Source organism: Camelus dromedarius, chromosome 27 (assembly GCF_036321535.1).
Source record: "Camelus dromedarius isolate mCamDro1 chromosome 27, mCamDro1.pat, whole genome shotgun sequence".
In the NCBI taxonomy this organism is placed as follows: domain Eukaryota; kingdom Metazoa; phylum Chordata; class Mammalia; order Artiodactyla; family Camelidae; genus Camelus; species Camelus dromedarius.
This window is the reverse complement of record NC_087462.1, coordinates 20082642-20097199: the sequence shown is the minus strand read 5'-3', so window position 1 is coordinate 20097199 and position 14558 is coordinate 20082642. Positions and strand designations below refer to the sequence as shown.

Here is a 14558-nt window from a genome sequence, read left to right as displayed (position 1 = left end):
CTCCCCAGGATGCCTTCACATCAGACCCAGGAGGGAGCTGGGCTGTCGCTTCTCCTCTTCCCCACGGCATGGAGGGAAACTGAGGCCCAGAGAAGACTTGGCAGAATTTAGGCACCTCTGGCAAAGTGGTCAGGAATATGGACTTTGAAGTCACACAGGCCCAAATTCAACTTCCAGCCCTGTTATCTACCTGCTGTGTGACCCTGGGCAAGTGACTTCACCTCTCTGAGCAACAGTTTTCTTATATATATAAAATGAGGCTTTTAATAATAGTACCACCCTGTTGTTAAAATTAATTGAGGGAAAGCAGTGGCCTCTCAGGCCCTCTCTAGGTTCTGCTGTCTGGGGGCTAGCTTCATTTGCAGGCTCCCCTGGGGAGCACGATGGCCTAGCAGCTCTGGGACTGTGTCAGGCAGTGCTGGAGGCTAGCAGTAAAGGAGGGCCTGGGGCAGCAATTATTCTAAGGTTGCGTTTCATTGGCTGACTTGATCACATGTCTATCCCTTAACCAATCACCGTAGCTAGAAAGAATGCAGTGTTCTGATTGGCCAGGTTACCACATGGTGGTGGAATCAGTCCCATTACAGCCTGGGGACTAGGAATGAGAGTGGGTTGGGTCCTCTGAAGGAAAAATCAGGGAAGGGTGAATTAGGTTATGGGAGGACAATGATTCATTCCTATCCGCTGATTCTCCCTCTAGGCAGAAACTGTTCTCTAGAAAAGTACCTCACACATAATATGGACTCAGTAAATAGTGGTTGAATGCGTGAATGTATGAATGAATGAATAGGGAATAAGCTGATTCCTGGCAGGCTAGTGCAGGAAAGAGAACACTGGAGGGAGTCAGGAGAACACATCTCACAATCCTGGGTGGGTCTTGATAGCTTTCTGAGCCTCAGTTGGTTCATCTGGGAAATGGGCATGATGGCTGTCACCTTATCTTAATGACTCATGGTCAGATTAAATTCTGGCAGTGCCAGTCCTCCGCAGCTGCCAAGCACTCTGACAGTCAGTAGTTGCTATTGGCTGTGGTTGTCATTTATCTTTAGCAAAGGGAGATGGGGCAGGAATGCCAGGCACTTGCCGAGAAGTGTATGTTGGAAAGTGATTTGGAGCTCACGCTCTTTTTGAGCCAGGCAGGCTTGAGTTTGGATTCAGCCTTCACCGTCCCACTTGCTTGTGACCTGAGACAATCGTTATGCCTCTCGGAGTCTCAGTTGCCTCATCTGTAAATTGGGGATGTTGGGTGATACTTATCTCTAAGGGCTGGATTGAGGATGAAGTGAGAAATTCCATTTAAGGCCTGTCCCGGCACACAGTGCATGCTCAGACTAAACTAGCTATTTTTATTATCAGCCATTATTTCGTTCTCTGTGGCCTCAAGGTGATGGACTGCTGCCTCAGCCAGTCTTTTAGACAGTTTAATTTGGCCAAGTCACTTTGTGCACCACGATTGCTACCAGCCCCTTTCTGGCAGGCTCTGGGTGAAATCTGAGCAAGGCCCTGGGCAGCGGGTGCTCCTCAGTGATGTTGGCACCTGGCTGGAGGCCCGGCCCTGGGGTCAGGGCTGCTTTTCAGGGTGGAGAGCAAGATAGGTTTTGTGCACTCCCAGAAAACGGCCCCCCCCCCCCGGTCTCCCTGTACCTTCAGGAGAAAAACAGCCCTTTTCAGGAAGCCCAGGGAAAGGTGGCATGCAGCCTCCTTCACCAGCTCTCAGGAGTGAAGGGGTGGCCTTTGTCCAGCTCAGCTCTCCTTGTGCTGCTGGGGGCGGGGAGGGCGTGGTCAAGGTGGTTGCCTTGGTCACCGGGGCTGAGCTCTGGCCAGCCGCTAAGCCCTCCACTGTCTTCTCTGTAAAGGAGCAGAGCGGACCTTACTTCTCTGTTTGGAGAAGAGGAGAAGCAAGAGTGCTGTACAGTGTGAAAGGATGCTTTGGTGGTCCTCTAGTGGGACCCCTAGAAAATCAGCCTTACAAGAACTGAAAGGGCAAGTGTGTCATCAGTTGTGTGTGTGTGTGTGTGTGTGTGTGTGTGTGTGTGTGTGTGTGTGTGAGAGAGAGAGAGAGCGAGAGAGCACTTGAGAAAGAGCCCGATTGCTTAATCCCTGAGTTTCTAAGGCGTTCTGAACAAGCTTTCAAAACAGAGTTCACGGGAGAGGACCCCACCCAGGTAGGGCCGAGTGAGCAGGGTGAATTCTAGGACGGGAATTGACCTCCAGGAATGGCCCCACATGGAATTCGCTCCCCTCAGCTGGGCCCCTGGTCCCGATGTGGAAGGTTTCATAGACTATCTATGTGGCCACCAAGAATGCGGACGCCGGGGCAGGTCTGACAGCTTTCCAGGTCAGCTGTCACCCAGGTGCCTGGGACCTTGCCTCAGTCTCTTCATCTCTCTGTGAGATAATCACACCAACGGTCAGGCGGTCGAGGAGATAAATGAGTTAGCACGTGTGGAAGTGGGGCCCAGTGTCCCATGCAGAGTGCGCCCTTGATAAATGTGAAATCATTATTGTCATCGTGTGGGACCTGGGGACTTTACAGCTCACTTAACAGGAACATTTATCTAAGCTGAGAATAAATTTACAAATGAGCATAAAAATTGGCTACTGGCATCACTCCCTTCCAAAAGGTCCCTGGGTGGGGCTTGGTGCCCCCTCCTGGTTCCTACCCCCACCCCCATAAGAGCACTGTCTCACCAATGGCAGTAGACCGGGGGTGGGGGGGTGGTCTCTCCAGCTGACCTGGAGCCCCTTGAGGCCAGGGGGAGGGTCACTGTGTCTACATCTCAGGTGTCCTGTTCAGGGCTGGCCTGGGAGCACTCTTGTCTGTTGGCATCTGGTTCCAGAGGCTTCTGAGTCCTGGAGATGATGGGGGACCTTGGACAGTAGTGGAAAGCGCACAGAATCTTGGAAATTAGAGGACCCAGATTCAAATTCTGGTGCTGCTACCCTAGTTCCAGCCATGTCCCCTCTCTAAGTCCACAGAATGGGGTGTCACGTGAAGTGACGTGGATACCCCGGAGCATCCATGGGCTGCTGGGCGTGCGGGGTCAGGTAGCAGAGCCGTCCGGTTAGGTGAGCAGTGAGTGGCACTGTCCTCAGGAAGGCACCGCGGTGGAGTCCAGGGCGACCCGTTTTCCCTTGCTCTCCACCAGCCTGCCGTGCCGCTTCCAGGCTCCAGGCGAGCGGCTGGCTTGCAGGGCCCGTGTTGTAGGAAAGCGGGCTCCTTCAGCACTGGGGCCCCGAGCAGCGTGGTAGATGGGTGCTCCCAGCAGAGCCCCTGGGGCTCAGGGGACCATCTAAGGGAACGCAACGGTGGGCTCTGAACCCTTTCCCTGGATGCCAGCCAGTTCGTGATTATACCACTTACACGGTTATTTCTCTCTTGCTCTCAGTTTTAAAAATTGAGATAAAATATGTGTAATATAAAATCGACCGTTTCAGTCATTTCTAAGTGCACAATTCAGTACATTTATGACGTTGTGCAAGCTTCCCCAGTATTCATTTCCAGAACTTTTTCATCATCCCAGACAGAAACTCTCTGTCCATTAAACGCTTACTCAGCATTCCCACTGGTGGCCAGCCCCTGGTGGCCTTTCTTCTACTTTCTGTGAATTTGGCTGCTCTAGGTACCTCACTGAAGTGGAGGTAGACAATATTTGTCTTTTTGTGGTTTATTTCACTTAGCATAATGTCCTCAAAGTTCATCCATGCTGTAGCAGGTGTCAGAATTCTCTTCCTTTTTAAGGCTGAATAATATTCCATTGAATATGGATATAGTTGCCCCTTGGTATTTGAGGATGATTGGTTCTAGGACCCCCCGCCAATACCAAAATTTATGGATGCTCAAGTCCCTTATATAGTAAAAATTATTTTTAATCAGTTTTTTTTTAGTGGGGGGAGGTAATTAGGTTTTTATTTAATTTATTTATTTTAATGGAAGTACTGGGGATTGAACCCAGGACCTCATGTATGCTAGGCATGCGCTCGACCACTGAGTTATACCCTCCCGTTTCAAGTCCCTAATATAAAATGGCATGGTATTTGCGTATAAGCCATGCGCATCCTCCTGTATACTCTAAATCATCTCTAGATTACTTATGGTACCTCAGTCAATGTAAATGCTGTGGTAATAGTTGTAAAGACAATGTAGACGCTATGTAAATAGTTGCCAGGCATGTGGCAAATTCAAGCTTTGCTTTTTGGAACTTTCTGATTTTTTTTTCCCTTGAGTATTTTCATTCCACAGTTGGTTGAATCTGAGTATATGGCACTCAAAGATACAGGAGGGCCGAGTGTACCCATTTTTGTTTATTCATTCATCTGTTGATGGACACATGGGTTATTTTCACCTTTTGGCTCTTGTGAATAGCGCTTCTGTGAACACTGATATGTGGATATCTGCTCGAATCTTTGCTTTCAGCTCTTGAGCAAATATACCCAGGAGTAGGACTGCTGGCCATATGGTAGTTCTATGTTTAACCTTTTGAGAAACTGCCAAACTTTTCCACAGTGGCTACAGCATTTTACACGCCCACCAGCAATGCACAAAGGTACCAATTTTTCCACATCCTCACCAACACTTATTTTCCGTTTTTAAAAAGTTAAGCTATCCTTGTCTGTGTGAAATTCTTTCTCTTTTTCATCGGATAAGAAACCGTTATTGTGACCAGGTGAAATGCATCTAGGAACCATTTCCACTGTGATTGGTGGGCACGGAAACCCCTTTTCACTTTCCTTTTAACGTATGTGAAATAATGCAAATAAATGCATGAAACATTCTATTAACGTTTAAAACAATACGGAGAGAGGAAACGTACCCTTTGAATCTTTCCGCATTCCAGCCTGCTGTCAGGCAGTATCTTTCCGGAGTTTTCCATGCATTTCCATTCACATGTGAGCGTTTATGAAAGAGTAGTTTTCCATTTTTTTTATATAGAAAGCATTGTACCACTTTTAATGTTCAGTGACTTGGGGCTTTTACTGAACAACTCAATAAATCTTTCCTTCTTGGTGTTTGTAGATCTATGCTGTTCTTGTATTTTTATTTATCCCATAGTATGAGTGTGTTGTACTTTAAAAAAATTTATTCTTTTTTTTCTTTTAGATTCCACATATGCGTGATATCATATGGTATTTTTCTTTCTCTTTCTGGCTTACTTCACTCAGAATGATGATCTCCAGGTCCACCCATGTTACTGCAAATGGCATTGTTTTATTCTTTCTTATGACTGAGTGGTATTTTATTGTATAAATGTACCACGACTTCTTTATCCAGTCATGGGCATTTAGGTTATTTCCATTTCTTGGCTATTGTATATCATGTATAAAACAGAAACAGACTCACAGACATAGTAAACAATCTTATGGTTACTGGGGGAAAGGGGGTGGGAAGGGATAAATCTGGGAGTTTGAAATTTGCAAATGTTAACCATTATATGTAAAAATAGATAAAAAAACAGATTCTTCTGTACAGCACAGGAAACTATTCAATATCTGGTTAAAACATTTAATGAAAAAGAATATGAAAACAAACATGTATACATATGCTTGACTGGGACATTATGCTGTACATCAGAAATTCACATATTGTAACTGACTGTACTTCAATTAAAAAAGAAATTTGTATTTGTTAACCACTGAGCATTGTTTCTCAATCCCCCTGTGCTGACATGATGAGTGGGCACAGGCTGTTCTTGAGAACAGTGTACCTCCCACGTCAGCCTCTCAGTCCCCACCTGGACATCCGGCCTGTGTTTCCACACTCATGGGGGCCTCCCTGAGCTGGCATCCAGGGCTCAGCTTCTCACCTGTCATTCCCTCTGACCTGTGTCTCCACTTTGCAGGCCAAGAACAAGGAGACGGGTGACTTGGCCGCTGCCAAAGTGATTGAGACCAAGAGTGAGGAGGAGCTAGAGGACTACATCGTGGAGATCGAGATCCTGGCCACCTGCGACCACCCCTACATCGTGAAGCTCCTGGGAGCCTACTACTATGACGGGAAGCTGTGGGTAAGGGGACCGCCTGCCGCCCGCCCCTCTCGGCCCCCACGCCTGGTGGCCTGGAGCCTGCCTGGTTCCGAGGTTCTGTGCTCTTAAGATCTCAGCACATGTTTTGAGGGCAAGGGCTGGGGCGAGGACAAGGTGACGCTGGGGGACCTGGGTCCCCTGCCCTCCCTTTTCTGTGCAGCCTCTGCACTTTGGGGGCAAGGGGTAGTGGTTTGGAGTGGGAAGGAACTCTGAGGTTCTACTGCCTGGCCTTGAATTCCAGCTCTGCCACTTACAAGTTGGGTAACCCTAGGCAAGTTCTTAACCGCTCCGTGCCTCAGTTTCCCCATCTGTAAGATGCTGATAATAATAGTACCTAGCTCCTAGAGTTGTTATGGGGATTAAATGACTTAATTCATGTCAGGTGCTTGGGAGAGATGCTGGTGCGTGTCAGAGCTCGGTGAGTGTGGGCAATTTCATCATCTGTGTGATACCAGCACCGTTACTGCCCCTGCTGCGGCCACTGCATGGGGATGCCTTTCAATGGCAGCACTAAAGGGGGCCCTTTAATGACCCCTGCTCTCTGACAGCAGCCGCATGTTTTGATGTGCATAGTGCAGATGCAGCTTCAAGCCCCATCTCCCAAACTCAGCATCCTTCCTCAACTCCAGAGGAGTCCCGGTGTGCCCCTGGTTTACAGAGGACAAGCCTGCCCTGCAGAATAACTCCCCCATTGATGTTCTAGTATTAATGCCCCTCGGTTTATAAAACCCACGCTTCCTAGAAGGTCCAAGTCTCCAAACTCTTTTTTTTTTTTTTTTCAGCCAAAGTTGTGCACGTAAAACATCCTATTTATGTCCCTAAAACTCAGCATAACATTTGTAAAACAATGATGTGCAGGAAAAGTCTCGTGAATTTTGGATGCAGTTGGAAGACTGTCAGAATCACGGGTAGATGGTTTGCAAAGGGAGTGAGGGTCCGCAGGGACTGCGCATCTTGGACCGTGCCGGATCTGAGAGAGTGGCCGAGGCTCATGTTACCATGGGAACGGCTGTTACGGCTTGTTAATAATGACTTGGTAGTCAGGAGTGGTTGTTTTAAGCATTGTAGCTCCTATCATGATAGTTTATTATGTATAGGGAGAGTGATGCTATGTGTTAGTTACATTTTTAGGAAATTAGTGGGGAGTTTGCAGTTGGCATGTCATTTTTTATAATTTTTCCCATTTAAAATTAATGGGAACTAGACTCCAGGTTGATTCTTTTTGCACAGAATTCCTGATATTTAGAAACAGAACTGCTGATGCTTAATGGGGAAATCTGTGTTTCCTTTGAGAAAAGGATCCTGCTATTTAAGAAAACCACAGTGGTTTGAAAACCACAGTGGTTTAATAACCACTGTTGAAATTCATCCCTCTCATTTCGTAGGAATGAAGGGAGGCCAGTGTCTGAGGGGGTGTGAACTTGGTTCCCCCAGCCCCACCCAGAGCTCTATCCACTGAAACTGGTTGCCTCCGAGTGGAGACTGCCAGCTTTCTTTTGCTTCTCTGAGCATCTCCCTGGGGCATCTCCTGGATGTCCTTGAGGGCAGTAAAACCACCACCACAGACTGTCGGCTGTGGATTTCAAAGCCCTTTCTCATCTGCTGCCTCCAGTCACCTTGGGAGGTGAGCCGGGCAGGGAGACTAGTCTCCCTTTCCCAAAGGGGAGGGGACAGAGGCACAGAGAGGGCAGGCCTCTTGCTCATGGTCACACAGCAGAGGCCCAGGAAGCAGAGCCGACATGTTGCCCCTCTGTCCTGATTCTTCGAGGTGCTTTTTAAAAAGTTTTTTCTTCTTTTAAGAAATTAAACAAATTTTTTGTATATGATTATCAGAGGAAAACGAGAGTGTACAGAAAAGCAAAAGCCAAAAAAAAAAAAAAAAAGGACTAATATTATCCAAATCTTTACACCAGGGATAACCACTGCTAACATTTGGAATATATTTTTTTCTAGACTTTTTCTATAGATACATACACTTACAGTTTTTTTTAAAAAAGATGAACTCACACCAGACTTGTTACTTTGCCTTTTACTTTTTTCATTTAAGATATATTAAGAACAACTTCCACATCTTAGGGAAATACCCGCATCTTCATTTTTCTCTTTTTCTCCAGAATTCCATCTTCTGACTATTGGGCATTTAGGTTAGTTAGTTAGTTTGTTTGTTTTTTATTGAAGTATAGTCGACTTACAATGTTATGTTAATGTCTGGTGTACTGCATGAGGCTGTTGCTTTTTTAAAATTAAAAAGAAATTGTATAAACAGCTCTGTGATGGACATCTTTGAATTTTTGTGTTCTTGCCTGAGAATCTCTTGAGGAGAATTTTTAAGATTTTTTCGTGTCTATTGCCAAACTAGCCCCACAGAGCTACTTTTGATATTATAGAAAGATGTTTTCCCATCTAACAACCCTCCCGCCCATCCATGCAACCTGCTGTCCGTTCAGACAACCTTCATTGGACTGCTAATGATGTACCCATTAAGAAAAACATCTATGTGTCTGTTCCCATTCTTGTTGGTGGCTGGTTACCAAGTTCATTACTTCCCCAAGTCCAAAGATAATACCAACAATCGCTAGCATTTATTGATGGCTTACTGTGTGCTAGACCTTTGGCTGTGCATTTTACTTACATTGTATCATTTAATCTTCATTCTTGGAGGTTTGTTGCTATATCCCATCTGACAGATGAAATGAGAAACAAAGATGCTAAGTAAGTCCCCCTCCCTACACTCCGCCCCAGGCAAGGCTGCTGGGAAGTGGCAGAGCTAGAAAACGGGATGGAGAACAGGGGCAATTCATAACTGGGCTGTGACCGGCGTGAGGCTATTTAAATAGATACACCAGAATGTTCTGTCCCAAAGTTGTCACTTTAGGCTGGTACTTTCCTATCCAGGGCTGCTGCTGTGGCCAGAATCTTTTCTCACTCTCCTCTTTTGTGGCTGCTGCTGAGCCTAAATTTGTTACTGTGTAAACCCTTAAAGGTGCCCTGTCCTGGTTTTTGAAGATTTGGGTCTTAGACATTGTGAGATCAAGAAAGGTGGCCCTGAAACTGGGCGGATTTCAAGCAGAAGGATCAGCATGGTGTGGAGGTGGGAAGGGGATGGTATGTTGGGGTCATGGGTGGACTAGGCTTGGGGCAGCACGTAGGGAAAGATAAGGATGGGAAAGGAGTTGGAGGCCATGTTGTGGAGGGCCTTGAATGCCACGGTGAAGTTTGCACTTGATCGTTTAGATCAGTGGTTCTTGAAGTACAGCCTCTCAGAGTCACAGTAGCAGCACCTGGGACCTTGTTAGAAATGCAAAATATTAGGTCCCAGCCTAGATCTACTGAATCAGAAACTCTGGGATGAGGCCCAGCAATCTGTCTTAAAGAGCCTTCTAGGTGACTCTGATGCTCGTTGAAGTTTGAGAACTACTGCATTAGGCATTAGGGACCCAGTGCCAATCTCACAGGGGAGAGGCACGAATTCTGTGTTTTAGAAAAAAAAAATTAGGTTTGAGGGGGCAAGAGTAAAAGCACTGAGGCCAGCCAGGAAGTGGTAAGAATAGACTAGGTCAGAAGTCCAGAGCATGAGATGGGAACATCATTTGGTTAGGAAAGTCTTCAGAGGAAGGAACATTTGAACGGGATCTTGAAGGATGCACAGGAGTTCTCTAAGAGCTAAGAGAAGGAAGGGTAGTCTGAGTAGAGGGGCAGCCTGTACAGAAGTGTGCAAGAGAGGGTTGAAATGTGCACCAACATTTTGGTGTTTCCTTCTGTGTGATGGTTCTTGGACCCATCTTGTGGCCAGGTCCAGGCTTTCTGTGCAGCTCCAGGAGCCAGCTTTTCTGTGTGGGTGTCTTTGACAAAACCAGCCCTGGTCCTGGGGTCAGCCCTCAGGGGCTGGGCTTTGGGATGAGAAATTAGCTGTTGCCCTAGTGTCCTGGGCCCCTTCCCCAGCCACGGCATCTAGGGATGGACTTTGCCCGGATTGGGTGGAGGTCATTCACCAAACCTACCCCATCTGCAGTCTGACAAAACAGCTCATTTTCTTCTAGAATTTGTAATCTTCAAAAAATCCTTTTAGTGGTTTTCTTATGATCGCTTCTGCTTTAAATATCAAAATGGTGCAAACGGGGGGGTGGGGGGGGGGAAATTACCCAAAGTATTTCACCCCAGTGCTGTCTAATAGAAATATAATGTGACCCACATATATAATTTTAAAATGTTTTAATCGCCACATTAAAGCAAAAAGAAACTGATGAAATTAATTTAAATAATATAATTTATTTAACCTAGTATAGAAAGCATATCATTTCAGACATGTAATCAATATGAAAGTTATTAATGAGATATTTTACTTTTTTTTTTTTTTCATTCTCAGCCTTCAAATCCAGTAAGCGTTGCACACTTACAGCACATCTCAATTCAGGAGCTAAATTTTCATCAGAAATCCTTGGTCTGTATTTAGATGTCATAAAATTTACAGTTGAAAAAGATGATTCACATCCCTGGGTTGTTCCAGCTTTCTTAAATGTTTCCCAATAATAGAATCAAGTATCAGTTTTTAACCTTAAGTTAATGAGAAGTAAGTAAAGTGATAAATTCTCCGTTTCAGATCTTCAACAGTCACACGTGGTTACCGGCTTCTGCACTGGCCACTGTACACCCCGGGCCCCAAAATAAGCGAATGCCGGATACCCTGGGCTGACCTCATGAATTTCCTTTGGTTTCTAACCCTCCCCACAACAACCCCACTCCCCAGCCCCAGTCAGCCAGATTTAGGTCTCCAGCAAAGTCTTTCAAGGGTTGGCTCTCTTTTCCTGCATGTCTTCTGGGAGTGAGACTGAGTGACATAAAGAAAGAACAGCCCTGGTTTATAGCATCTGCCAGTTTCTGTGGCGTAGCTCTTCCCACCACGGTCAATTACAAGTTGAAACAAAGCGTCACTCGCACAGAATTGGGAAGAAATGCGGTGGCACTCCATTATGAAGTTATTTCTGCCATACAGGTGTGACAGATGTAGTAACTTCAAGAGTATATAGATAACAGAATTAAGGGAGGTGATGAGTTTTATGTATTTATCATCTTTTTTTTTTAATGTAATTTTTTAAATGATGAGGTTACCTAACTTAGTGGTTGTGTTTAACAACTGGGTTGTAAACATATCTGAAACTTTAACAATCGGTCCTCACAAGCCAGTGAGAGCTGGTCCAGCACACCCTCAGAGCCCAACCTGAGGACTGTTGACTAAACCACAGAACTCTGCAGATGGCTGTCATGCAGCCAACATCTCATTTGAAAAATGAGACAACTGCGGACCAGAGAGGGTCTGGAATTTACCTAAAATCACACAGCGAATTAGTCACAAGCCCAGACACACAGATGTCAGGGACTGAGGGTGAGAGACCCTGCTCATGTCACACTGCCCTAGGAAAAGCCCTTCCATAGCTCTCCAGAATATATTCCAAACCCGTTACCTGGGACACAGGCTCGTTGTAGTCAGCCGTCTGTCAGTATCTTCCCAGGCCTCTCTTCTCCAGCTGTTCTGAGCTGTTCACAGGCGGCACCTCCAGCTATCCATCGCTTGCAGGGAGCAGAGGTGGACTCTTCCGTCCTCTGAACCTTTTCCTTTGCGCTGAACCTGGCAGAGCAGTGAAGGTGGCTGCGGAGTCCTGCTTTGTAGCCTGTGAGGATTTTGAAAGCTCCTTCTGATTGGTTCCAGGTTTTCCTCAATCTTTCTGACAAGGACAGCAAACCCAATGTGTAGATCTCTTACTTGTTCACCCCAGGACTTCTGACCCTTATCTCTAGAAGCTTGGGTCATATTGGAAGAATTAAGCCTACAGCCCTGTTGGAACACAGTGCTCTCCATTTATGCATATAAACAAGTCTGTTGAATTCTTTCCTAGTGTCAAGTCCTGTTCCAGCCCCAGGATACAGGAGTGACCAAGGCAGGTCAGATCCTTGGCCTTACTGAGCCTAGTGATAGATGTGGACAATATGGAAGCAAATAAAGGAATACATGAGAGGGCTTGAGCAAGTGATAAACGTGCAAAAGAAAAATGCACTAGGAAATGTGATAGAGGTTCCTAGGTGGGGGTCAGGAGCAGTGCTTTCAGGACAAGGGATAGGGAACACCTTTCTCATGAGATGACCTTTTAGCTCAGACTCCAAAGACAAGATAAAGGGCCAACCTGCAAATATTTCCAGGAGCAGAAATTTCCAGGTAGAGAGAATAGGAAGTGCAAAGGCCCTGAGGTAGAAGCCAATGAAGCCTGTAAGGACCAGACAAAAGTCGTTGGGCTGGAGGATGGCAGAGAACAATATGAAAGGAGACCAGATTGTCTGTGGCCTTGAATGCTGACTGCTGAGCACCTCCTGTGTGCTAGGCCCTGTTCTAGGGGCTGGCGATTCAGTCATGAATAAGAGATACAGTTCTAATCCTCATGGATCTCACAGTCCGGTGGGGAAGACAGCCAGTAAGCACACAAACACGTAATTCAGGTAACGATGAGGACCATGATGGATTTAAAATCAGTGGTGTGGCCTGGGGACAGGGCAGGCTATCTCCACGCATGGTCAGTGAGAGGCCTCTCTGAGGAGGTGACATTTGAGAGGGACTCAGTCAAGGGAGGATCAAGGCAACAGCAAGTACAAGGGCCCTGAGGTGAGAGTGTGCTTACTACATTCAAAGGCAGTGAGGGCCCAGTGTGCCTGGTTTGGGGTGGGGGTGTTAGGAGAGGGGGTCAGGGAGGTAGGAGTTGTGGTGTTGGGGAACCTCTGGGAGTTTCAAGCAGGGGAGTGTCTGCCCTCTTCCTCGGCTGTTAATCTGATTAGTCTCCGGGTCCCTTTGATTGTTCTTCATGTCTCTCTCATGCGTTGTTCTCTTCCCTGCCCTGCAGTGAAGGAACTGGGACTAGTCCTGGCTTGTAGCACCAGTTGGAATCTTAGCTAACCTCTGAGTTTCTATCTCTTTATCTCTAAAATGGGGATGACGGTAACAAAATCTATTCCCTTGTAAAGATTAAGTGAGGTGTGCAGGTCGAGCATGGGCAGCAGTGTCTGGCACAAAGTGGGTGCTTAGTTAATGCCATTGCATCTCTCTCCCCTTCTCTCCCAGTCCTTTCTTTCCATTCCTGCTATGCCTTCAACACCCCTTCCCCCCTGGCTCTTTTGGCTCTTCTGCCTTTCACCTAGTGAACATTCCCAAGGCTTTGCTGTGATCGTGCCACCCCCAGGTGACGTCAGAGTAGATGATAGCATCAGCACAGGGTGAGGAAGGCCTTTCATGTGTGTACAGCAGGCCTGGTCACCACCCCTGGAGACTCGGCACAGGTGCAGTTCGGAAGTCCCTCTGTCCCCCAGTTTTGTCTGGTTTTGCACAAGTTTATCTGCCCAGGAACCTCCTCGCTGACTACCAAACAAAGCAGTGGCTCCTTTGCTTGGCCTGGAGGGCGTCCACAGTCACGGAGCCTTCCTGGGTCTCCCCCCGGCCTAGGTGTGGACATGCCGTTCTCGGTGCTGACTGTCCACAGCACTTATGTACGTGACGCTCCGCCTAGGCTGCGTCTCCCAGCCTCATTCCTTCTGCTACCTCTGGAATAGTTAATATATTTTTTTTAAGGTGACTCACTTTTTACAAATTAAATACATTTATTTAAAAAGATTTATTTAAAAAAATTCGTCTTACTACCCTAAATGGAAAACTGGAACCCACTTGCCATAAATAGAAATAAAAAAAAATAAACCAGTTCTGTTCCATTCTAGCCCGATTGCTTCGCCTGCCAAAGCCTCCCGCCCGGGCCCTGCGCTCCCTGCTGGAAGGGAGGCTGTTGTGACGGGCCTCTTGGGTGCTCGGTGTGGACTTGACTCAGAAGGGAGAATGAGCAGAGCGGGGGACCCTTCTCCCTCATGCTGTGCGGTGTCTAAGCTCAGCTCCTGATCTTAGGACCTCCACTTGGGGATGCGCCCCAGGCAGGGGGGTGCCAGTCTCTGGGCTGGGGTTCTTGGGCCTGGCCATGCCTGTCAGGGCAGAGGCTGAGGTCGGTCCTCTTAGGACTGAAGCAGCCAGGCTCAGTGTCTTATCCAGGGACACTCGGAGAGACAAGAGACTGGGTTTGAACCCGCCTCTCCCGACCCGGGACGCCTCCGCAGCTCGTGTCTCAACTCTCATCATTGTCCTCACCTGGGCTTTCCCAGCATTTTTAGCTGTGGGATCCTCCTGCGTTGAGATCTTTGCAGAAGTCCCGTGGACCACCAAGAAAACAGCAGCTGCCCTAAGTTGGCGTGGCAGGTCTCCCCCGACCCTCAGCCCGCCACTCCCCTGCTGGTCCCCAGAGTAGCTCCTAGGCCTTTTGGACTCTGATCTACACCAGGGTTTGGACCATTCTCTGTGCTAAACATCCCTGCCTCTGCCCACTAGATGCCAGTAGAGCCCCCATCTCCCCACTCACTGCGACAACCATGAGCGTCTCCAGATGTTGCCAAATGTCCCCTGGGGGACAAAACTGCCGTCGAGAGGGACTACATGTCTCTCTCACTCCCAGCCTC

The 14558-nt window shown here is 47.2% G+C and overlaps 1 protein-coding gene across 2 annotated transcripts in view; it reads left to right on the top strand.

Moving 5' to 3' along the window:
* Window positions 1–14558, top strand: part of STK10 (serine/threonine kinase 10) — a 106139-nt gene that overhangs the window by 16991 nt on the left and 74590 nt on the right. For both annotated transcript variants that reach the window (XM_010980425.3, XM_064480091.1), the window contains exon 2: window positions 5841–6005. In XM_010980425.3, coding sequence (XP_010978727.3) covers window positions 5841–6005 — 165 coding nt within the window. The remainder of the gene's footprint in view (window positions 1–5840; window positions 6006–14558) is intronic.